Source organism: Rhinoderma darwinii, chromosome 9 (genome assembly GCF_050947455.1).
Source record: "Rhinoderma darwinii isolate aRhiDar2 chromosome 9, aRhiDar2.hap1, whole genome shotgun sequence".
Lineage (NCBI taxonomy): Eukaryota > Metazoa > Chordata > Amphibia > Anura > Rhinodermatidae > Rhinoderma > Rhinoderma darwinii.
This window is the reverse complement of record NC_134695.1, coordinates 32,938,870-32,965,825: the sequence shown is the minus strand read 5'-3', so window position 1 is coordinate 32,965,825 and position 26,956 is coordinate 32,938,870. Positions and strand designations below refer to the sequence as shown.

General features: G+C 44.1%; 1 protein-coding gene across 1 annotated transcript in view; it reads left to right on the top strand.

Moving 5' to 3' along the window:
- Positions 1-26,956, top strand: part of NFATC3 (nuclear factor of activated T cells 3) — a 172,695-nt gene that overhangs the window by 96,132 nt on the left and 49,607 nt on the right. The window contains exons 5-6 of the mRNA XM_075837492.1: positions 15,282-15,454; positions 21,326-21,466. Of these exons, the coding sequence (XP_075693607.1) occupies positions 15,282-15,454; positions 21,326-21,466 (314 nt within the window). The remainder of the gene's footprint in view (positions 1-15,281; positions 15,455-21,325; positions 21,467-26,956) is intronic.

Below are 26,956 nucleotides of genomic sequence, written 5' to 3'. Positions count from 1 at the left end.
ACCACCCCTGGGAAAGAGCGATGTTGTTGGCGCAGTCCAATCAGGCAGCAGGACTGGAGGTATCTCCAGGAACCGAAATGCCTCCTCCAAGTCATCCAGAGATCTAAATCAAACGAATGTCCCTGTTTTCTGAGTATGATGTGGAAGGGGTGGCCCCACCTGTACGTAGCGCACGCTGTTTTAGTAGCCTCCAGTAGAGGGCGTAAAGCTCTACACATGTAGAGAGACAATCTAGAAACATCAGGCAAAATGGAAACCCCAGAACAATTATAGGGTATGGTCCCTTTCTCCCATGCTCTCTGTGCAATGTCCTCCTTCTGTTTGAAGAAATGAACTCTGCATATTACATCCCACGGACGGTTGGTGTCCCTGGCCCTTGGGCCCGCCAATCTATGCACTCTATCCAGCTCGATGGCCATATCTCGTGGTCTATCCAGGAGCTTGTTGAATATATTAGCCACTGCGTCATGCAGACATTCTGGAGGTACTGATTCAGATAGGCTCCTTAATTTCAAATTGTTCCGTCTCCTCCTATTTTCAACATCATCCAAATGTAAGGAAAAGTCCCGCATTTGTGTAGATTGAGTAACCAGAGTCTGAGAAGGCGTTCCAATGTCGCCACACGTGCGGTAAGTAAACGCACCTCCTGGGTAACCACATGAATGGCCTTGTCATGCTTTTCCTCCAGGCGGGAGAGACATAAATCCAGGTCAGACTTGTGGGCAAGGCCCGCACCATTTCCCACGTCTCTGTCAAGGTCCGTTCCATGGAAGGCGGGGGACCCGGAGAAAAGCCCGAATGTTGGTCCCTCGAAACAGCGGGAGTTGGTGGCCCTCTCAGGATAGCAGGTGTCCCCTGGCTAAGCTGCGTTAGTTCCTCCGGGGGAGACAGCTGTGAGTCGGCGGGAGAAAATGGCGCCTCCGGTACCGCCCGGCGTTGCAGTGCCACGCGGTCATCGTCTTGCCGGGTCTCACACTGGGGATAGTCATCCGACAGGGCCGGCGGAGCCGTCCCAGGCTCATTGTCAAGACCCAGACATACCTCTGTTGTCGCCATGTCAGGAGGGCACACACTGGAGCGACTGCTGGCACATGCCGTCCGAGTGGAGCAGGGAGTCAGCGGTAGCACATGTGCTGGCGGTGTCTGACTGCGGCCTAGAGGTGGAATGGAGGAGCGCTGTGGAGAGGCCTTGTCCTTTCGGGAGCGAAGAAATCTACCGATGGAAGAGGTGCAGGGTGTAGCAGAAAGGCTCCTACGATTCCTCCCCTTCGTCATAGCTCACAGAAGCCAGGTTAGTGAGCCCTATGGGCGATTTTCTGTAAGCCGGGTCCGGAGCCTCGAGAGTATGCATTCTCACACCGCCATGTCAAAGCCACACCCCCTAGAATATATTTTAGGCACTATGTCCGGTTTGAACGGGTCTTGTGGTGCCAAAACAGTGGAAATCCCCCATGTGACCCCATTTTGGAAACTACACCCCTCAAGGAATTTTTCCATGGGTATAGTTAGCATTTTGACCCCACAGGTTTTTTTGCTGAAATTATTGGAATTCTGTGAAGATGAAAATCTTTTTTTTTTTCTGAAAAAACATAGAATTTTCTACTTTTTACAAGAAATAAAGGAGAAAATGCACCCCAACATTTGTAAAGCAATTTCTCCTGATTACAGCAATACCCCATATGTGGTAATAAACTGCTGTTTAGACCCATGGCAGTGCTCAGAAGGGAAGGAGCGCTATTTGGAGCGCAGATTTTGCTGGAATGGTTTTCAGTGCCATGTCGCGTTTGCAACGCCCTGGAGGGACCAGAACCGTAGAAAGCCCCCAAAATTCACCCCATTTTGGAAACACCCTTCAAGGAATTTTTCTAGGGGTGTGATCACTTTTTTTAACCCAATAGTGTTTTGCAGAATCTTGTGGAAATCTGGCATGAAAAATAACATTTTCATTTTTTTTCACAAATGCGTAATTTCTAGGACATATTTTTCCAACATAGTACATGGAATTGGTTTCAACGGTGTTTTTATTGAAAATTTTTCAACAATATACATATAACTTAGAGCAGCATGAAGGGCCATGCAATTCACATAGTAAGACAGTAACTTTCAATAGACAGACAAAACATCTGGGAAAAAACACAGGGGTTTAAGGGGGTGAGGAGGGGGGGGATAGTCGGAGCTCCACCTACCACCTAATCTTGAGTTCCCTGTATCCAATACTTGTCCCACGGGTCCCACACCACTTTGAACCTGTCCAGTTCATTGTCAATAGAGGCCGTCATATGCTCCATTGTACGTATTTCCCTAATTCTAGTTACTAAGTCGATGTGGGAGGGAGGGGTTGTCTGTCTCCATTTCCATGCTATCAACGTCTTAGCGGCTGTAAGAAAGTGTCGAAAGAGTCGAGCTGGTGATTTCCCCAAAGACCTAGGGGGAACATTTAGGAGGTAATGAAGAGGGTCTAAGGGAATATCCTGCTGCAACACCGCCAATGCCAAGTTCTTAACTTCCAACCAATACTGTTGTACCAGTGAACAGCTCCAGAAAATATGGAACAGATCACCTCTCTGACCTCTACATCGCCAGCAATCCGACGGAATACCCGGATTGAAGCTATGCAGAAAGGCAGGGGTATGGTACCAAAACATAAGGATTTTATATTGGTTTTCCTTATATGCAGTGCAGATGGAGGTTTTAGCTGCTTGCGACCAAATAATCTGCCACAATGAGAGCGGGATGGATTTATTCAGTAAGGCCTCCCACTTCAACATGTATCTATGCCCAGGCGGAGGGGAACCCTCCGGGGATAGCAATAATGCATAAATGGCTGAGATAAGCCCCCTAGTGGTGGTAGCATACCGACATAACCTTTCGAAGCTTGTAGGTGCAGTAACCCGCGTGGATCTAAAAGTTTGCTGCATGTAATGTCTAACCTGAAGATAGTGAAAGAACGCAGCGGAGGGAATATTATGATGTTTTTGAAAGTATGAAAACGGGTGAAGCTCTTGCGTGTGGGGATCAACCATATCAGCCAGGTGAAATACCTCAATTCCCGTCCACAATCGGACTATTCGGGAGGTAGTGCCCCCCGGGATAGTGGGAGTGTAGAGTACCGAAGTCAAGGGCGGGCAACCCGATGCCAAATGGAAGCGGTTTTTACAGGTTTCCCACACCTCCCTTTGAAATCTCATGGGACCCAATAAAGATGCAGTCGGCATTACTAGTGGGTCACCCCATAACAGGGAGTTTGGGTGGACCGGGGCCATCCATAGCTTCTCTATTTCGGTCCATTTATTGTACGCCCTTAAAGACACCCAGCTGGGTATGCGACGGAGGTGTGCCGCCCAGTAGTACTTCACCACATCAGGGACCGATAGCCCACCCGCAGATCGACCCGATAATAAAACTGATTTCGGAATTCGATGTCTGCCGGAGTGCCATATGAACCTGAGGATAGAAGACTGCATAGCCCGCAATTCCTTCATAGGTACTGCTACCGGCAAAGTCTCAAAGTAGTACAGTAATTTAGGGAGCAAGGTCATTTTGACCGCTGCTATGCGCCCAAAAAATGACATGGGAAGAGGATCCCACCTGGCCATTAGCTGACGTAGCTCTACAAACAGAGAGGGGAAATTAGCCTTGTAAACCGACGTATAGGAGGGAGTGAGTTGAACTCCTAAATAAGTCAGGGAGGTTTCCTTCCAGTTGTAGGTGTAGTTGTGTTTGAGTAGCTGGAGCTCCTGGTGTGGGACATTAAGAGGGAGCGCTTCCGTTTTAGATGTATTAGTTTTATATCCTGACAGCCTCCCATACCTACGGAGAACTGTAGTAAGGTTAGGGAGGGAGGTATGAGGTTTAGTGATAGTCAAGAGGACGTCATCTGCAAACAGGGAAACCTTAAACTCTTTATCTTGTATCTGGACCCCCGCTATATCCCTGGATTTCCGTATTTGAGCTGCTAAAGGTTCTATGCATAGCACAAATAAAAGTGGGGATAGGGGACACCCCTGACGTGTACCATTCCAGATTTGAAACGGAGGGGAGGTGGAGTGTGGGAGTTTAATTGCCGCTGTTGGTTTGGAGTAGAGACCACGCAGTGCTGTCAAATAAGGGCCCGAAATCCCAAATGAATTTAGAGTTTCGAACATAAATGGCCATCCCAAGCGGTCAAACGCCTTCTCTGCATCTAGACTAAGAAGGATCGCCGATTCCTTTTGCTTTTGGAGGGCATCAATGAGGTCAAGGGCCCTTCGTGTGTTGTCTCCTCCTTGCCTAAGAGGCACAAAGCCCACTTGGTCTTTGTGAATCAAAGAAGGGAGCCAAACATTGAGTCTATTAGCTAGAAGACGGGTGAAAATTTTTAGATCCGAATTCAGAAGGGCTATGGGTCTGTAATTGGAGCACTCTGCGTGGTCTTTACCCGGTTTAGGGATCAGCGTGATATGAGAATGCAGGAATGTTTGAGGGATGGGAGAACCCTGTAGGAATTCATTAAATAACGAAGCCATCCGTGGAACCAAGATCTCTGCAAAGGTCTTATAATACCCATATGTAAAGCCATCTGGTCCAGGGGCCTTACCACTAGGGAGGTCCTTCAATATATCAAACAATTCCTCCGCAGAGATCGGGGCATTCAGGGATGAAAGCTCCTCATCTTTCAGTTTAGGGAGAGCACAGGAAGAGAGATATGCTTGCAGCGTTTCCCTCCGACGAGCCGGATCAGGTGGTAAGGTATTTGGCAGGTGGTATAAGGATTTATAATAGTCATGAAAAAGTGTGGCTATCGTGTCTGGGTGATGCTGGAGTATGCCCGCCTTATCCCGAACCGCCTGTGGAGTACGAACAGTCGCCTGATCCCGCAATAGTCTGGCCAGAAGCGAGTGCGCCTTATTACCTTTGTCGTAATATTTCCTTTTTGTGTATAGTAATGACTTTTCTACCCCCTTCATAGCTAAGTCCTTGAGTTGTGCTCTAGCCTCTATCAATTTCCGTAGTGTCGGGACCGCCGGTTTAATCCCCATTTCTCTCTCCAACTTAGTAATTGTCCGATGGAGAGCCACCCGCTTGGCCCGAGAGTCTCTTTTCAATCTAGATCCCATTACTATGCATTGCCCTCTCATCACCGCCTTATGCGCCTCCCAAAGAGTGGATACTGAAGGAACCGATCCCTCATTAAGTGCATAAAATTCCCGCATATGCCCGGCCAGGCTGTCCCTAAGAGAAGGGGACTTAATCAAAGTTTCGTTTAAGCGCCAATGACATACTCTCGTATTTGGTTTCCCTATCTGTAGGGACACAGAAACTGGTGCGTGATCTGACCAAGAGATGGGGTCTATATTCGCCCCCTGGAGCGCACGGAGGGCAGGGACATTACCAAAAAAGTAATCTAAGCGTGTATGAGTGCTGTGCGTATGGGAGAAGAAGGTATAGGACCTATCACCTGGGTGATCCACTCGCCACAAATCATAGAGCTGGTGCTCTCTAATTAGTTGCCTAAAACGTGTAGAAAGTCCTGTAAGGGTGGGCGTCGGAGTAGCGTGTGTAAGAGAGACCCTATCCATGGACGTGGAGAACGGGACATTAAAATCTCCTCCCACCAGCCATGCCCCCCTAGGAAGCTTCTGGAGTTTAGAAAGGAGTCTACGTAGGAATGGAATCTGTGCGGTATTAGGAGAGTAAACGTTACATAAAACGATGGGCTGTCCAAGCAAAGTCCCCTCTATTATAACATATCTGCCTTTCGGATCTAGATGTGAGGTGTGAACTTGTATGGGGCAGGAAGCTGCTATCAAAATGGCCACCCCCTCCCTTTTGCGACCTGACGAGGCAGAGTACACAGCAGGATACGCCCCTCGGGCAAATTGGAAAGTTCCGGATGAATCTAAGTGTGTTTCCTGCAGAAAAGCAACTTCCGCTCCAAGCGATTTCAACTCCCTGAGAAGCAAGCGTCTCTTCACATTGGAGTTGAGACCCTTGACATTAAGTGTGACAAATTTAACCATGGTCAAAGATGTATGAAAGAGCAAAGAATGATGTGGAAAGTGCGGATGTATACAGCTCACAGTTATGTCGGGGCCAGTCCCATGTCGGTTTCAAAGCAAGCAGTGTTCTACGGCGTCCTTCTACCTTGGAGGTTCTTGGAGGATTCACTGTCGTCTCAAGTGTTATTTCGGATGAAAGTAGGAGGGGAGGGAAAGACACTGGGGTAAAGACGTACCAGGGAGACAATACACATATCTGCAGTGAGAACAAAGAGAAATGCATGAGATCAATGAATTTCAAACACACTCAGAAAATACTACCAGGGAGAATACTATACCCTGGGGCGGGTGATATTAAAGCAAAAGAAAACTGGTAATACAATATTACCCTTTGCAACTCTCTCTAAAAACAGAGGGAGAACTGCAAAACAAATTACCCCTATCAAAAAAGGAGGTCGGGTCTCAACAGTCGAGGAACCTAGTACAAAAGTACGTATAAATACGTACAGGCCGAGAAAAAACAAAAAGGGGGTGAAAGAGCCAAGTGTATCCCGGGCAATCGCGCCCTGCCACAATTTACGTTAACGAATTAAAGCGAAACAACATAAAATCAGAAATATAATCCTAAATGCATTTTTAGCCTAGGATAGTGCAACTGGCGAAGGGAGCAGCTGGTATGGGTGACCAGGCTCCTTCACATATATTACGGAGGTGCCGTGTATCTGCGCAGCGTCAATCAATTCAAATCAGGTCTTGGTGAACTTCGGGTAGACTGTCGTCTTGGAGAGGTCCTCCGCTTATTTCGGACCGACTGCCAGACTGGAGGTGGAGACGAAGGCGGCAAAGGAGTCTCCCAATTCTGCATCTTGGGCGTTGGTATACCAAGGGAGTCACAGAAATGAGGCAAATCCCCTGGGTACCTCAGGGTTGCAGAAACACCATCTCTTCGGGCTGTAAGGGAGAACGGAAACCCCCATCGATAAATAATATTGTGGTCCCGTAGGGCTGCGAGAAGTGGACGAAGCAGACGTCTTTTCTGTAACGTAATCCAGGAGAGATCCGGGAATAACTGAATCGGCACACCGGCATACTCCAGGTCTTTACGCTGACGGGCTTTAAGCATAATGTCCTCCTTAGTGCGGAAATCCTGGACACAGCAGATGATATCTCTGGGCTGAGATGTAATGGATTTTGGTTTCAGTGCTCTATGCGCTCTGTCAAGCGGTATCCGATTAGACGGGGGTGCACCCAAAAGGTCGTTAAAGATAGTCTCTAACACGATGGGAAGATCTTCAGACCCCGAGGGCTCCGGTATGCCCCTTATCCTTATATTATGACGGCGACCTCTGTTATCCAAATCCTCTAGATGCAGTTGCATATCTCTAATGGACGCCAGCTGGGAGGACACTGAAGACTGTATCACAGAAACATGGCGCCTAGTGGCATCGTGGTCATCTTCTAAAGCCTCCACCCTCGTAGCAATCTGCTGTATATGCTGCGACACCCCCGCCAATTCTGAACGAAAAGCTGCCTTCACTTCTTGTATCATACTCTTAAAGTCCTCTTTAGTGGGCAACTGTGAGAAACATTCCCTCCACATAGGGGGCACATCTGAAGGAAGTGAGGCTGAATCCTCCAGGTCAGAATCTGAGGCATATGCAGGGGCCTGGGCATAGGGGGTCAAAGATGGTGTATCCCCCAGATCGTCTCTCCTCCCCGGCTGCTGGATCGTGGGCCGTTGGGGTTTAGGTGCAGGCCAAATCTGTAGGGCCATTTGTGCTGAGGGCTGTGACATTGGTGGTTCAAGCAGGTGTACTGGGGCCTCTGACTGAGCTGATGCTCCTCGTGGCCTGGCCTCCATTGCTCCTGGGATAGGGGACCCCCTTCCCTGCTGTTCACAGGACGAGGTGGAGGACAGCTTAGGGGAGCTGGGAGGGTGAACTTTAGCCATCCGGCTATTCAGCTTACCCTGTACGTGGGGCACTGTCTCCTCTCCCTGCTCGGACATCTCCCCTTCCTTCTGACACGAGGCTGTCCAAGATGGCTGCGGCTGAGGGAGCGGCGTGGCTTGCCGCCGAAGAAAGTAGCCGTCGATCGTTGGTGGAGCGGCGGCGACCTGGTGCTGTGCTGCAGGGGTGAGTCTAGACCCTTGGGGTCTTTTTTTCCCCATATGAGGCACCTTTCCCCGCTGTAGGCTGCTGGATCTGCGTGGCAGGGCGCGGAGCTCTCAGTTTATGCGACCGGCGCCATCGACTGCTGGCCACGCCCCAGTACATGGAATTGATGAAACGAACCCCAACATTTATTACCCAGTTTCTCCTGTGTTCAGAAATAATCTCATTTAGGCCGTAATCTGCTGCATGCCCACACAGTGTGGCCCCAAAGCAAAGGAGCACCCTTTGGCTTTTCAGGACATAATTTTAGCTTGAATGACTTGCACTTCTAGGGGTGTCACATCGTTCTGCCAGCTCAAATCCTTTACAAGCATGGAGTGGGGCACTCCATGCCTGTAAAGGATTTGAGCTGGCAGAACGATGTGACCCCTAGAAGTGCAAACTTTTTGAAAACGACACCTTTTAAGGTATTCATCTAGTGGTTTAATGAGTGTTTGGACCGCTAGGTTTTCATAGCAAGAATCATGGGATTTAGGTGGTAATTGTTTTTTTTACAAAATCTATTATTTTTGGGGCATGGTTGCCTTCCCCAGCATATTAACCCGTAGAAGTGCATTTGCCAGTGTATGTAACTATGTCATGCTAACAAAGCAGCTGACAAACAAATGGTGTGCTATGGACTGAAATTACAGGTCCCTGCCCAGCAAAGTAGGAACCGTAATATGCGCAAAACAACCAATCACCTACAGAATATATAAAAGGGAAGTGTCCAACACCATTTTTATGGTCCGTAAAGGATCACTAATGCCCTAAGATATTGTACGTTTTCCTGGAAGAATTTTCGGGTTTAACAGGTTGTGAAAAAACCTGAACAACACAACAAAAAAGCCCATAATGTATTCATCAGGAACAGCTCTTAAAACAAATAACCTCCAAATAAAAAGAACTATGCCCATATCACCAAACCGTTTATAAGAATTAGGGTATGTGCACACGCTAGCTGTCATTTACGTGTGAAAAGACAGACTGTTTTCAGGAGAAAACAGCTGCCTCGTTTCACTCGTAAATGCTCCTCCTCGCATTTTGCGAGGCGTCTGAGACGCTCGTAAATCTTGAGCTGTGCTTCATTGAGTTCAATGAAGAACAGCTCAAATTACGTGGCAAAGAAGTGCCCTGCACTTCTTTGCCGAGGCAGTCCATTTACGCGTCGTCGTTTGACAGCTGTCAAACGACGACGCGTAAATTACAGGTTGTCTGCACAGTACGTCGGCAAACCCATTCAAATGAATGGGCAGATGTTTGCTGACGTATTGCAGCCCTATTTTCAGACGTAAAACGAGGCATAATACGCCTCGTTTACGTCTGAAAATAGGTCGTGTGAACCCAGCCTTAATGTAACCACTTTATATGGCAGGACATAGTTATAATAATAGGCAAACTCAGTAAAATTATAAAAAAAGAAATATGGATTGAAGGAATATTACATTTATATGAAATGATGCTGTCAAATAAAAATTTTTTTTATCTCAAGTATGCTATTTTTGTGATTCCAACCGACCTTATTTTGAAAATGATGCCCTTCAAGGTATTCATCTAGGGGTATATTGAGAATTTTGTTAGGTGTTTTTCAAAAATATTTTAATTTGGTGTGATTAATTATAACGTCAAACCACTTTAGGTATTCATCTAGGGGTGTAGCAAGAATTTTTGTTTGGGTTTCTTTTTAATTTTAGTAACTGTGCAAAAATATATGAAAATTTAATTACTCTGCTTCAAAAATCAATTTAGAATGGCCAATTTGTAAAATTAATGGGTGTATAAATAAAATAATATAAAACTTTGTGGAGATATGGTAAATTTTAAGGCATTAATTTATGCATAGGCCTGGCTTTGTGGGGCATGTCTCGCATTGGTGGATAGTGTCTTTTCTGATGCCTTTTTTGGAACACACCGGACATCTTTTCTAGGGTCTTGTTCTCTTCTCAGTGAGGGAAAGTGCTGGCCATGAATTATACGGCAACTGTAAGCTCCCGAAGAAGTGCCCTCCCCTTCTGGGTTGTCAAATAAAAGGGCCTTGATAATTGTACCCTGAAATTGGAGAAACCTATTTATATTGCCTACATATCTGGACACCACAAATGCTTTATAAATTGCCATTTGGGTGAGGTGAAGTGCCAGCTTCTTGTACCGGGTCTTACTTTTCCGCATGCCACTATACGGCTTTATGACCTGATCAGATGGATTCACCCAACCCATAAAGCGGTTATAATCCAGTATGCAGGCAGGCTTGGCAGTTGTGGTGCTGGAGCCACGAAGTGGAACATGGATGCTGCTTTCATTATGGATGCTAGAGAAGATGTGGATGTCTTTCTTGTCCATATATTTCACTAACCTCCTATTCTCGCTGCACATTGCTTTACTTTCTTCTTTTGGCAATGTCTGAACCAGGAGGGTTTGGGGAGGCCCTTTGAATTGTTTTTTTTTTTTTCGTGCCACAGGCCACTGTTGCTCTTGATAAAAGGCACTTTTGAGATGCTGTTATAGAAATTGTCTATATAGACATGATATCCCTGGCCAAGTAGCGGGTGTATAAGATCCCAAATGATCTTTCCACTGACACTAAGGGAAGGGGGGGCACTCTGGGGGATTAATTTTTGAATCCTTTCCTTCATAAATCCTGAAACAATACGTGTACCCGGTGGAACTTTCACAGATCTTATATAGTTTTATTCCATATCAGGCCCTTTTATTTGGGAGGTATTGACGGAAGTGGAGCCTTCCTTTAAAAGTGACGAGAGACTCGGCGACCGCAATATTTTTAAATTAAATAATTATTATTTTATATAACCTGTCATAATTTGGATCATCGGGGGTGGGCAGCAGGTATTATCTATGTAGTGCAGGAATTTGAAGATGATCTCCTATTATATAGGACGACCAGTAGTCCCTAATGCTGGGTTTCTTTATGAGGCTCATATTCAGTAACAGGCCTCAGAATTTGCAAAGCTCCTCTGGGTTTGTGGGGGTCTAAATTTGGCCTTTGGAATAGTAGGATGTGGGATTGCGGGCGAGAAATTGTTCCGCATATAAATTTAGTCTGTTTGACCATTAAATTTATATATTTGGTGGAGAAAAATAATTTGAAAAAATAAAATTCTCCGAACTCCGTGGTCTCCACTTAGATTCCTGAGGATGCGGTGAAGTCAGGAACCTGGGGGGCATATTTTGTAGCGGACATCCATATCGCCTCACTATTGGGGGGCTGGTCAGAACCAGAAACTCTTCTGCGCTGCTGGGGGGGTTCATCAGACAATACGTAAATATCATAGATGTGATTGATTAGGGTATGTTCACACAGGCTATTTTCAGCCGTTTTTCGGGACGCCAATATCCCGAAAAACGGCTGAAAAAAATCGTGCATGTCACTCATTTTTGGAGCTGTTTGTCATTGCCTCAATAGAAAAACCGCTCCAAAAACGGCCGCAAAAAATGTTAGTTGCTTAAAAACGGCTGAAAATCAGGAGCTGTTTTCCCTTGAAAACAGCCCTGTATTTTCAGACGTATTTTGTTAAGCGTGTGAACATACCCTAACAGGTGGATCGACACGCAGGACCCACTTTCACTGAACCGGTCAGTTCCGCTGACCTGACTGATTCAGGTCATAGCGCACGATACAACTGCTCTGTATACAGAATACAAAGCAGCTGTATCTCAAAAAGTTAAAATAATTTTTAATAAAAATTATTTTGAAAGTTGCACCAATCACACTGATACACATTTTTCTTATAATAAAAAAAAACTCTTCCAAAGGTGTACATGGCCTTTAACCCCTTAACGACCGGCGTATAGTCTTTCTACGTCCGCTGTTAAGGGTAGTTCTGCTGAAGCGCCGCCTTTTCACGTCGGTGCTTCAGAAGAAGTTTTCATCGAGCGGGGTGCTCTTGAAGTCCGAGCTGTTGCTAACAGCCTCCTGCTTCACAGCATTGTTTAGAGACCACTAACCGGGGTCTTTGATCATGTTTAACCCCTCAGATGCGGAGCTCAAAAGCGACCGCCGTATCTGAGTGGTTTTAGAGGGAGGGGGTGCCCTCTCTCACCCCACCCCAGCCGATTGTTTCTATGGCAGTCTGCAGGCCTAACAGAGACCCCCAAGTCTGCCTTTACTAAATGCCTGTTAGGCCACGCCTGAGGCATGGCCTAACATATGCCTGTTAGTTTTACACTGACAGGCACAATGCACTATTTAAAAGCGATCAAAAGATCGCACAGTAAAGTCCCCTAGTGAGACTAAAAAAAAAGTTTAATAACGTTTTGTAATAAATAAATCAAAGTCCCAAGTAAAAACAATAAAAAATTTGAAAACCCACTTTTTCCCTTTAAATAATACTTCATTTTCTGTGATAAAATATCATGCCTACCATGAAGCGCCGTAGAACAGCACTGTTTAACAGCCATAGGTCAATTAAGGGAGGGGGAGCCTCAATAGGACGCATGGCAAAAGCAAAGATGACAGGATTACAACAAGCCAATGGGAAATAAGGGAGGAAATTAGGCAATATTATAGCTATAAATCAGAACTGAAGAGTAGTAAGGATGAAACAAGGAGGCCACTGGGAAAAACGACCTTGTCTAAACTAATAAGAGTTGGCTTAATGGCTGGATGAACCCCTGGGGCTTGAGCTAACTGTGGCAGCTCAGTCTTTTTCTGGGACAAAGGCCCTGGGAATGGACGGCTTTCTGACAGAGACATACGAGCTATATGGGGAAAACACTGCTCTCACTTTGTCTTGTTTACTAAAGGAGAACTCCCACACTCTATAAATGAAGTAGTAATTTTTGTACTTTTGAAAGAAGACCCCTCGGAGACTGGCTCTTACCGGCTAATGTCTTTGCTCATTTCTCATGATCAGATTTTAGTGGAGGTATTGGCCGGTAGGTTGACCAGGGTTTTTCCATCCATAATACATAAAAATCAATCACAATTAATTCCCAGGGAATAAACGACTTGGAGTATACACCGATTTGTTTTGGAATCTCTAGTGCCACTCTGAGACAAGAAGCATGAAGGCGCTGGGCTCACTTGACGCGATCAAGACTTTTGGATTAAACTGTTGTATAGGGGAGCAAGGGTAAGTACAATCGGGAAAGCATCTCCAATTATTATAGAACTAACTAGAGGAACAAGGCAGAGATGCCATCTGTCCCCAGTGCTGTTCAAAATTGCCATAGAGCCCCTTGCATGCTCCATCTGGGAGAGTGAGGAAATTTGGGGATTCGTACGTGGCCCAGGGGAAGACAGGATATTGCTATACACCGATAGAATGCTCTTTTTGTTAGGCGAGTCGGAACGTACATTGCAGAAGGCAGTGGAACTGTGGTGCAATACCTTGCACAGCCGCTACAAATGTAACAGCGCGTGCAAGCACAAATGGAGAGGAGAACCATGTAAACAATGAAGAGGCTGCGGCGCTCGTACAAGCGCCGCGACCTTTTCAGACAGCTGAATGGTGGGGTGCCAATAGTTGAACCCCAACCGATCTATATTGAGGTTGGGTGCGTGGACACACGAAGAATATGTATGTGTACTGAGAATGTACATCCCATGAATGTTAGATTTTAAGAACAATTAGATATGCCACAAACAAACCTAATATTGGAAGGATAACCAACTGCAATATTGTTTAGGATTGACACAGTAAGGGCAGTTATGCTGGTGCTCTCTGGGATTAAGACCATGTATACTTGAACAGAGCAGCCAGAGGATGCGTCACATTTATCACAGTGGTGCATGCTGGGGGTGAGTTTTACGTGTCTTGATAGACATGTTGGACACTTTTCTCCTCCTTGTGCTGCCGCTTATTTGGCTTGCGCCAGTTTTCTGTGCCAACTCTTGAGCAGGAAATCTGTCCCTTTTGAATGGTGAATTTGCCCCTAGCGTTTCGATTTACATGTATTAAAATTCATTCTTATGTAGACCTCTTTTCTAGAACTTTCTACTGAATGTCTGGTGGCTATCCGCATCCTTTCTCCACATTCTTCTTGGGAATTGTCTAATTTTCTTGTGTCTTGTTTTTCTATGGAAAACCTGATACATACACGTCTGTTTCTTTAAGGACGTATATTGATTTTGCTGGTACACATGCTCTGTTCTTCCAATCCTGATTGCTTTGTGAGTATTGGAAGAGGGTAACAGGGAAACTGTTTGGTTTATTGTTTGTATTAAAAACGGAAAATTCTCTAAAAACTATTTGATAAAGAGAAATGGTTAAAATTCTAGGAATTCGATGACACAAAAATTATATTTAGTAAAAAAGAATAAAGCCATGCTATTTATTGCACAAACTGAATGCTGAAAAAATAAATCCCAAATCACAATGGCAAAATTGCAGTTTTTCTCCATTTGCCCCCCCACACATTTAAAAAAAATATAATTTATACAACTAATTATATGTACCCCAAATTGGTGCTTTTGAAAAATATTATTAATTCTGAAAAAACATGCCCTCATACGGCTACAGTATGTCGACAGAAAAATAAAAAAGTAATTATTTTCGAAATCCGCTGATGGAAAAATGGGGGAAAAAATGTTGTGTCCTTAGAGCTCAAATAAATTCGTGTTTTGACATGTTTATCTTTATTATATGTGAAAATAATGATTCTGATTTTATATTTAAATATATATCTGTCTGTCTCACTGTGTGACCTATTTCTGCCACGTTTCAAATTCCTGAAACAGATCTGGAATGAATCTTGAAATACAGTGCAAGCATAATAACATTTTGTGTTTAGGCTCTTTTCACATCTGCGTCTGAGGCTCCGTGACCGACTCAACCCATTAAAGTAAACGGGTTCCATTGGGCATTGTTGGTTTCCGCCATGCGACTGATTCAGCGCTTCAGTTTTTCTTGTTATTTCTGTTCCTCTGATGGAAAAGCATAATGGAAAAGCTAGAGCAGATGTGAACAGAGCCCAACGTGTGGTATTGGACACTGGTGAAGTTTGTGAACAAAGACTACTCAGTAATGCCAGCAACATTTATATTTGCATGCTGCACTACATTATGCTCTCGATTTTTTTATTCAGGTTTTTTTTAAATGTGTATTTGTGACTTAAGATTTTTATAAATTGTTTCCATTCTTCTGATTTAGTTTCCTAATATATAGCCTTTATCATTGTATTTGTTTTAAAGCATCGACTGTGCAGGAATTTTAAAGCTGCGAAATTCTGATATTGAATTGCGCAAAGGGGAGACCGACATTGGCAGGAAGAATACGCGTGTTCGTCTGGTGTTTCGAGTGCACATACCCCAATCGAATGGAAAAGTTCTCTCCATACAAACTGCTTCCATACCTATTGAATGTTGTAAGTATTCTACACATCCAATCAATACAGTAAATTAATCTGTTTTGTTATTTTATGGTGTCAAGAAATGCAGAGCACACCATCCATGATGAATTACTACAGTATCAGAGCTTTAGCCTCTATCCTAGCATTTCTCAAATCTAGTCCTTAAAGGGGTTGTCCACACACTGACCACTGATGAGCTATCCACAGGATAGGTCATCAGTATATGATTGGTGGGGTCCGACACCCAGACCCCGCACCGATCAGCTGCATCCGGGCACCGGGATATCCACGCCGGAAGCAGATGGCTCCTGTCACGGAATAGCGGCCGAGCTGCAGTAGTGAAGCTCTGCTCCTAGTCAAGTGAATAGGAGCAGAGCTGCAGTTCTGCAGCACGGCCGCTATGCAGGAGCCACCTTCTTCCGGCTTCGAATACTGCATACGCTGCATAACATCCGGCACCCGGAGCAGCGGAGCGGGGTTTTGGTATCTGACCCCCACCGATCATATACTGGTGAACTATCTGGTCTATAGGTCATCAGTATGAAAAACCGCTCTGTGCCTGGACAACCCCTTTAAGCTCCAAATTGGAATGGGATATTTGATTTTTGTTTTATGTTAATATGGTACGATATGTAAATGAAGATATTTTGCATTAAATGTAAAAGTTGATATTCCTGGCCATTAAGGGAGGAAAATGCACAAGAAATATTTACAAGACTCAAGGTCTAGAGCCCACTAACGTAACCCTACTCTAACTATACATTTACCACTATACTTATTTTCTTTATACATATGGCACGGGGGTCGAGTGGGGGCTCATTTGAAAGCTTTTTTCAATACGAAAACAATGCCGCCATCGATTTTGAGATAGGTTTGGTTTTTTTTTTCCGCTGAGATATTTAACTTTAAAGTTCTCATCTTCATTATCGGCTACTGCCGGTGTTGGCAATACCCAGAATGTACCACGCGGGTAAAATCCTAAATGTGTAGGCCTCGGCGATACAAACTGGACCGTGTCTACAATTGTAACGTGATTTCATGTGTACACATTTCGGTAGTCGCTTGTTGTGCTCCACTCTAGACAGATTTATGAGGATTATCATGTACAGTGAGCAGAACATCTAAAGCTTTTTCATCATTACTCGCATGTTTGGGTCTTCCGGATCTTGGTGCGTCTTTAATTGAACCGGTTATTTGGAAACGATGAACAGTTCTTTTAACAGTTGACAATGAAATTAGATCACGGATAGGATAAGTGGCATTGAATAAAGTCGCTACTTCTCGATAGGATCTTATTTTTTCTTCGCCATACCCACTCATCAATAAAGTGATCCTTTCCGTTTCGGGCAAATGCATTTTGTGATATGACAATAGAAATGTACAAAAATGAAAATTACTCTGAATTAGCGCTCTCTGAAATGCACAAGTGACTACCGAAATGTGTACACATGAAATCATGTTAAAATCGTAGATAAGGTCCAGTTTGTATCGCCGAGGCCGATTTGTAATAATACGTAATTTAAAGTCACCTTGATGTGACATTCCCAAGCACACACGCACACGCGCCCACACACATTTAGGATTTTACCCGCGCTGTATATTTTGGGTAATTCTAATACCGGCAGTAGTTTCCTTCCTCTCAACTTCCCATTAATATGCTTGGATACAGCACTCGGTGTACAGCCAGCTTCTTTAGCAATGTCCTTTTGTGGCTTACCCTCCTTGTGGGGGTGTCAATGATGGTCTTCTGGACAACTGTAAAGTCCGCAGTCTTCCCCATCATTGTGTAGCCTACTGAACCAGACTGTTGGACCATTTAAAGGCTTAGAAAACTTTTGCAGGTGTTTTGTGTTGATTAGCTGGTTAGAGTGTCACACCATCAGTCTACAATCTTCAATTTTTACCCAATATTCTAATTTTATGAGAGACTAGATTTTGTGTTTTCATTAACAGTTAGCCATAATCTTCAACATTAAAAGAAAAAAATGCTGGAAATAGATCACTCTGTGTCTAATGAATCTATATAATCTAGGAGTTTCACTTTTTGATTTGAATGACTGAAATTAAGTTTTTGATGATATTCTAAGAAGGACTGTGTCTGTGTGTGTGCATATGTATGTGTATTATATATATATATATATATATATATATATATAAAATTTGTAATCGGATGTAATGTATCAGATCAACACGCTAATTAAAATGATTTATCTATAGATCGATAATAATGATAGACAGTACTACCGTGTTTCCCCGAAAGTAAGACAGTGTCTTACTTTCTTTTTATCCCCAAAAGCCCCACTATGTCTTACTTTCGGGGTATGTCTTATATTGGAAAAAAATTGTCGAATTATTATTATTATTTTTTTTTTCACAAACTTTATTTAACTGTTTTACATTTTTTTTTTTAGTCCCACCAGGGGACTTCACTATGCGATGTGCCGATCGCATATATAATGCTTTGGTATACTTAGTATACCGAAGCATTATTGCCTGTCAGTGTAAAACTGACAGGCAACCTATTAGGTCATGCCTCCGGCATCGCCTAACAGGCAGATGCTGAAGGCAGACCTGGGGGTCTTTGTTAGACCCCCGGCTGTCATGGAAACCCAACGGCGACCCGCGATTTGTTTGCGGGGGCGCCGATCGGGTGACAGAGGGAGCTCCCCCCTCTGTCAAACACATTAAATGCCGCTGTCACTATTGACAGCGGCATTTAATGGGTTAAACTGCCGGAATCGGCGCGCGCTTCGATTCCGGCAATTGCAGCAGGAGCCAGGCTGTGTATAACAGCCGTGCTCCTGCCGCTGATCGCGTGGGTACAGTCTCAGTACCCGCGCCATCACAGGACGGATATATCCGTCCTCCTGCGCGAACTAGCAGCTGCTGAGGATGGATATATCCGTCCTTCGGCGTTAAGGAGTTAATACTGTGTGCATTACCGTATTTTAAGCAGGAGGCGGCATTGACAAGTGCAGGGGACGGCGCGGTGACGTATGGAGAGGGGGGCGGCGCGGAAGTGGGCAGGAGGCGGCAATACCCCCGTGTTTCCCCGAAAGTAAGACATATGTCTTACTTTCGGGGTACGGCTTATATTAACCGACCCCCCTGAAACCCCCGATACGTCTTACAATCGGGGGTGTCTTACTATCGGGGAAACACGGTAGTGATAATATTGGAACTACTGAGTGGGTGATATATATTTGGAGCGATGTTAAGTTGTTTAAGAATCTCACAACACAAAAGCAAAGACAAAGGTAGCCCAAAAAAATGAATAAATAAGGTGTACAGTGAAGGATAACACGTTTTTAAATATTTTGGTTTAAACTTTAATAAAAAAAATTCTAGACTGGACCTGGGTATGGCTGTGAATTTGATGTATCTAGACTTTTCAAAGGCGTTTGATACTGTGCCACACTAAAGATTGGTATATAAAACGAAAATGCTGGGACTTGGGGAAAATATGTGCAATTTGGGTCAACAACTGGCGCAGTGATCGAAAACAGATGGTGGTTATTAATGGTACATCTTTAGATTGGGTCGCAGTTACTAGTGGGATTTCACAAGGTTCAGTTTTGGGTGCTCTTTGTTTTAGGCCTCATTTACACGAGCGTATTATACGCGCGTGCGACGCGCGTGCTTTTCACGCGTGTCGTACGCACCTATAATAGTCTATGGGGCTGTTTAGACGATGCGTGAATTTTGCGCTGCGTGAGTGCGTTGCGTAAAACTCACGACATGTTCTATATTCTTGCGTTTTTCACGCAACACGCACCCATTGACTTCAATGGGTGCGTGAAAACAACGCATGCCACACGGACGGTCCTGCGTTGCTTGCGCGAAAATCACGCAAGAGCTGTCAAACTCCTGAATGTAAACAGAAAAGCACCACGTGCTTTTCTGTTTACAAACATCCAAACGGAGTGTCAAATTCGAGATGAGCGCACCGAACTTCACCGGGTTCGGCCAAACTCGTTTTGACCGAAACCGGTAAAAAATGTTCGGGTACGCGACGTCAGGAGACAGTCACTGTCCACGGTGCTGAAAGCGTTAAACTGGTTCAGCACCATGGACAGTGACTTCCGCTCCGAAAATCCATGAACCTGTAAAAAAAAAAAGACGTTCTGACTTACCGATAACTCCGGTCCGACCTCCCGGGATGACAGTTAAGTCCAAGTGACAGCTGCAGCCAATCACAGGCCAAGCACAGGCTGCAGCCAATCACAGGCTGCAGCGGTCTCATGGACTGCGGCGTCATCCTGGGAGGTGGGGCCGGATGACAAGAGTGGGACGCGTCACCAAGGCAACGGCCGGGAGCCCGGACTGGGGGAAGCAGGAAGTTCTTGGTAAGTATGAAAGTCTTTTTTTATTCACAGGTTGGTGTATATTGTGTTCGGCATTCACTGTCGAGGGTGCTGAAAGAGTTACTGCCGATCAGTTAGCTCTTTCAGCACCTTGGACAGTGACGGGCGTCGACTAGCCTCATCTCTATGATGGCGGCTGCGCGAAAATCACGCAGCCGCGCATCATACACGGATGACACACGGAGCTGCCAAGTGCCTTTTGCGCGCGCAAAACGCAGCGTTTTTTGCGCGCGCAAAACGCACACGCTCGTGTAAATGAGGCCTTAATGTTTATTAATGACCTTGTAGAGGGTTTGCAGTGTATAATTTCAGTATTTGCAGATGATACGAAGCTTTGTAAAGTAATCGGCACAGAGGAGGATAATGTAATACTACAGAGAGATTTAAGGAACCTGGAGGTTTGGGTAGAGTAATGGCAAATTAAGTTTAATTTGGATAAATGTAAGGTTATGCACTTGGGCCAAGGAAAAAAATTCTACGAAATGGTAAAACTACTACTGAAAAAGATTTGGGGATGTTGGTGGAACGTATATTTAACATTAGCAACCAGTGCCAGGCAGCTGCTGGCCCAGACAAATAAAATCATGGGATGCATCAATAGAATCATAGATGTTCATGATAAGAACGTAGTCTTGCCTCTATACAAATCATGTGAGACCACACATGAAAAATTGTGTACAATTTTGTGCACCTGTGTATAAGAAGGACATGGCTGAACTAAAACGGGTGCAAAGAAGGGCAACCAGGATAATTAAGGGAATGGGTGGATTGCAGCACCAAGAAAGGTTATAAAACTTGAGGCTCTTCAGTTTAAAATAAAGACACCTTAGGGGCGATCTAATTACAATGTACACATATCTAACTGGACAGTACAGAGATCTTTCTAATGTTCTTTTTACACCTAGACCTGTAACAAGGTCAAGGGCGCATCCGCTACATCTAGAGGAGAAAAGGTTTCACCACCGTCACAGACGGGGATTCTTTACTGTGAGAGCATGGAACTCTCTGCACAGGATGTTGTGATGGTTGATTCTTTGAACAAGTTCAAGAAGGGCCTTGATGCCTTTCCAGAAAAATATAATATTACAGATTATAGATTCTGGAGATGGGATGTTGATCCAGGGATTTATTCTGATTGCCAAAATTGAAGTCGGGGAGGATTTATTCCCCTAATAAGCAAATTGCCTTTTACATCATAGGGTATTTTGCTTTAGTCTGGATCAATATGGTATAATTATAGGTTGCAATTGATGAACCTGTGACTTTTTTCAACCTTACCAACTATGTGCCTATGCAATAAAGAATGTATGTAAATAAAGAAAATAAGTATAGTGGTAAATGCAGTTAGAGTAGGGTTACGGTAGTGGGCTCAAGACGTTGTCGTCTTGTAACTATTTCTATAATAATATATTTGCCCAGTGTGTGTGTGTGATCATTTAACATAGTGTGATCATTTATGATTGCTGTCGATGTGTATTTCAGTTTTATTTATGTATTTATATTTTACTTTTTTTAATAAAAGCACAGCGATCTGCCCAGGAGTTGCCACAAGTGGATAAATATAACACAAATAGTTGCTCAGTTAACGGCAGAATGGAGATGATTATCATAGGTTCCAATATCATGCCGGAGTCCAAAGTAATTTTCGTTGAGAAGGGACAAGGTAGGACGCTTTCAAGTTATTTATACTGTCTTGAAATGTATGTAGGCTTAATCATGAAGCATTTCACTTGTTTTTTTCTTTATAAATACAAAAGCGATTTCAAGCCATTGCATATGTCTGTTTGTCTCTGCCACAGAAACTCAATACAGTTAAAATCAGGACTTTGGCTAGAGCGCTCCAAAACATAAGAGGTCTTCTGAGATTACAGAAAAGTGCTTGTTCATGGGCAGTGTCTAGCATTGCAGCTTAGCACTTTCTTAAAATCTCGGACAACCTCTCTACTTTCCTTTTAACCCCCTTAGTGACCAGCCTATATTAAACCTTGATGACCAATCTATATTAAGTTTTTCCATCGTCTCATTCCAAGAGCTATAACTTTTTCTTATTTTTGTGTCAACATAGCTGTATAAGGACTTGTTTTTTTGCGGGACAAGTTGTATTTTTTAATAGCACCATTTTGGGGTACATAGAATTTATTGATTAACTTTTTTTGGGACATAATAGAAAAAAACCCAGCAATTTTGCCACAATTTTTTTGCATCTTTAATTTACGCCGTTTACTGTGTGGTATAAATTACATAATAACTTTATTCAGTGGATCATGGCGATTGCGACGATACCAAATGTACCGTATTTTCCGGACTATAAGGCGCACATAAAATGCTGAGAATTTCTCAGAAATAGAAAGTGCGCCTTATAATCCGGTGCGCCTTATATATGAACCCGACAGTAAAGAGAGGGGTTCATACAGGATCCTTTACCTCTATCGTGGGCGGCAGGGGTCGGCGGCGGCATACCACAGCACACACCATGCTCCTCCCCCCCGTGCGCCTATGAATTTATTCTTCACTTGGGTTTTTACAGTATCCATAAATGGATTGAGCATTACGGCCACCGTAGTCAGGAGCCACACTGAGTGATACTTACAGCTCTGTGCGCAGGATCCTTGCAATATATCTGTGCTTTAGCGTTAACTATACCCACTACCCCAAAAAATGCCTCCTGTTAAGAGACATGCTTATGATGCAGGTTTCAAGCTTAAAGCTATAAGTTATGCAGTAGAGCATGGAAATAGGGCAGCTGCAAGAGAATTCAACATTAATGAATCCATGGTGCGTAAGTGGAGAAAACAAGAAGATGCCCTCCGCCAAGTAAAGAAGACCAAACTGAGTTTCCGAGGAAACAAAGCAAGGTGGCCACAGTTGGAGGACAAAATAGAACAGTGGGTTATGGAACAGAGAAACGCAGGTAGAAGCGTCTCCACTGTCTCTATTCGACTCAAAGCCACTGCTTTAGCACGTGACATGGAGATCAAGGACTTTCGAGGAGGTCCTTCATGGTGCTTTCGTTTCATGAAAAGGCGTCATCTCTCCATTCGCACCAGAACTACTGTGTGCCAGCAATTACCAAAGGATTATGAAGAGAAGCTGGCCATTTTCCGCACCTACTGCATAACCAAGATAAATGAAAAGAATATCCAGCCAGAACACATTATTAACATGGATGAGGTTCCCCTCACTTTCGATATCCCCGTAAACCGTACTGTTGAGAAAACAGGGACCAGTACGATATCTATACGTACCACAGGAAATGAGAAGTCATCTTTCACTGTAGTTCTCGCTTGTCAGGCTAATGGCCAGAAACTACCACCCATGGTAATTTTCAAGAGGAAGACTTTGCCTAAAGAAAATTTTCCTGCTGGTGTCATCATTAAGGCTAACCCAAAGGGCTGGATGGATGAGGAGAAGATGAGTGAGTGGCTGAGGGAGGTCTACGTCAAGAGACCGGGTGGCTTTTTTCACAAATCCCCATCCCTATTGGTCTGTGACTCGATGCGCGCCCACGTGACCGATACTGTCAAAGCCCAAGTGAAGAAAACTAATTCGGAGCTTGCTGTCATCCCTGGTGGATTAACCAAAGAGCTCCAGCCGCTAGATATCAGCATCAACAGGTCATTTAAAGTTAAATTGCGAGCTGCATGGGAGCATTGGATGACAGAAGGTGACCACACATTCACCAACACAGGGAGGCAACGCCGTGCGAGTTATGCCACTATGTGCCAGTGGATCGTGGATGCCTGGAAGAATGTATCAGTCTCCAGTGTCATCCGAGCTTTCAGGAAGGCTGGAATCACCACTGAAGAGCCTAGCAGCAGCAACGAGACCGACTCGGATAATGAAGAGGAGGACCCCATGCTTGATGCCGAAATCGCCCAACTGTTCAACTCCGACACTGAAGATGACGGATTTGATGGATTTCTGGTGGAGGAATGAACTGAAAAAGTACGGTAAACGTTTTGATTTGCAATTACAGCTGAACCAGTTGCAAGTTATTGTTAAAAAGTGTAATAAATTTTGACTTGCAGTCTGAGCAATGGTTTATTTAACGGTAATGTGCTGCGCCTTATAATCCAGTGCGCCTTATATATGAAACAAGATTGCTTATAAGGCGCTCATAGAAAGTGCGCCTTATAATCCGGTGCGCCTTATAATCCGGAAAACACGGTATATAGTTTTCTTATGTTTTACTGCTTTTACACAGTAAAAACACTTAAAAAAAATTGTGCTTTTTGTGTCTCCATATTTGAAGACCCATAACTTTTTATTTTTACGCCGATGCAGCTGTATGAGGGTTTTTTTTTTTTGTGGGACGACTTGTAGTTTCTATCGGTACCATTTTGGAGTAGATGCGACATTTTGATCACTTTTTAGCACATTTTTTTGAAGGCAGGATGAACAGAAAACAGCAATTCTGGCATTGCTTTTTATTTTATTTTTGACAGCGTTCGCCGAGTGGGTTAAATAACATAATAGCTTTATAGTTGGGGTCATTACGGACGCGGTGATACCAAATATGTTTAACTTTTTTTCATAGTAAAGCATTTTGTAAGGGGGGAAATGTGGGTTTTTAAAAAATTTTCATTTATTTATTAATAATTTTATTACACTTTGTTTCTTTACTAGTCCCACCCGGGGACTTCACTATGCGATTGTCCGATTTTGCTTTTATAATACACTGCAATACTTCTGTATTTAATAATAAATCTCTTGGATAGTTTGATTACCTGTGAGTAGGCACCACAGGGTTTAGAAGCTGCTTATAGGGCCCTTAGACAACATCTCTGTATGTGGAAATTATTTGTGTCTGTGGGTGTGATCTAAAACCCAGTTCAGTAGAGTATTGCAGGACCCAGTCTCCATCAAGAGACCCAACTGCTGATTCTGCCAGTAGTATCTGGGTAAAAATAGTAATACTGCCGCCTATTTAGCGAACTACTCACTTTTCTACTATAGCTACCCCAAGATGGTCAGTTGTGGTGATTTCACTGGGCATCTGAACTACTCTCTCTAAGGACCTGTTCACATCACCGTTCGCTTTCCGTTCCGGGGTTTCGTCGGAGGTTTCCGTCGGGTAAACCCCGCAACGGAAAGTGAAAGTGAAACCACAGCTTCTGTTTCAGTCACATTTGATAACAATGGTGACGGAAACATCGCTAATGGTTTCTGTTCGTCACCATTCCGGCAGGATTCCGGTTTTCCGACGGAATCAATAGCGCAGTCGACTCCGCTTTTGATTCCGTTGTTAAAATGGAAATCTGCCGGAATGGTGACTAACGGAAACCATTAGTGATATTTCCGTCACCATTGATATCAATGGTGACTGAAACGGAAGCTTTGGTTTCACTTTCCATTGCGGGGTTCACCTGACCAATCCAGTGGACATTTTTGTTTTTTTCCCTCTCGCTAGATGTAGGTGCTTTCTCATTTCCATGTTACTCTTCATCATCCATAACTAAAATAATATATTAAAGTAAATTTAGAATGATCACATTTTAAATACTTTTGTTTTTTTCTGTTGCGAGGATACAGTATATATTTCACATAGGGAATGAAGGTCCTTCGTAAATTGAAAGTCCGTGTGTCTTGGTGTGCTAATGGTAGTAAAGTTGAGTGTTCTTTTTAACAAAGAAATATGAAGAAATATGATGATTAAATATTTATAGGAAACGTCCCAATCTATCTGAATTATTTCTAATGTATTATGTCGACTGTAATTAAAGTGAATAATTGATGGCTTTACTTCTGCTGTGAGCAGTGAAAGCAGCTGTCCAAACAATACACCATTATAGGCGACATGCTTGTAAAGTAGAAGGGTTGAATAATGATACATTAGGCGATACATCTGTGTTTTCATTCAGAGTCAAAATCTATCAAAAGTTTTGTCACAAATGTCATTTCAGACAATTGATAGTGGCATATAATGTCTTTATGGATTATAATGCCTGTGTTTTTATTTGTTTTTTTTGCATAGTGCAAATATGTAATTTGAAGCTATTTCCTGTCTTTTTTATTTATTTATATATATTTATATTTTAGGCATGGGCGATTAATCAAATTAATTTGATTAATTCACCCTCAAGGGCTCTCACGATTCTGTTTTTTAACAGAATTGTAGAATCTTTTCTTTAGTCGCGCATTTCTGCAGGAGGAAGCTCCGCCCCACCGCCTCGTCACTGCCTGGCCCGCCCCGCCCCATCTCTGCTTCTACATGGAACTGCTGATCTGTACTGAACAAAATGATACAGTACGGAAGAGCAGGAGAAGCAGGGACTCCTAGTACATAGCCATACCGACCTGTAGACACTGCCTGGCTGTAGATAGCACCCCCTTGCAGATCGCACCACCCCCCCCCCTTAGATCACCCCGCTGTAGATAGCACCCCTCTTGCATATCCCACCACCACCCCCTCCCTTGTAGATCGCAGCACCACTCCCCTCGCTTGTAGATCGCAACTCCCTCCCTTGTACCCCCTCCCTTGTAGATCGCAGCACCACCCCCCTCCCTTGTCGATGGCACCGCTGTAGCTCCCACTAGGAGCTGAATCCCCGGACAAAGCGTCAGCAACCTCTGGCTGGGCATTCAGCTCCTAGTGGCAGCTACAGCGGCGCGATCGACAAGGAAGGGGGGGTTGCGATCTAAAAGGGAGGGGGGTTGCAAACTACTAGCGGGGTACTATCTGCTGGGGCGTGTGGCACTATCTACTTGGGGACTGTGGCACTATATTGGGGGGGTGGCACTATGTGGGCACTGTCATTACATGTGGGCACAGCATGTGGGCACTGTGGCACCATGTGAGCACTATCTACATGGGCACTGTCCCTATATGTGGGCACTGTCACTATTTGTGGGCACTGACACTGCATGGACATTGTGACACTATCGACATGGACATTGGGGCACTATGTCACTATGTGGGCAGTGTGGAACTACCTACATGGGCACTGGTGTTTTCAGGGGATTGGGACAAAAAACCCTGCCAAATGAAATAAATCCCTTTTTTTATTTTTTTAACGGCCATGAAAAACGGACTGGAAATGGATGAGAATTTGGAGACGCTGATGCAAAATGGACATGAAAAACTGACAAACTATCAGTTTTTATTGCCATCTTTTTGCACTTCCGTGTGGCTGTAGACTAAATGACTGATGCC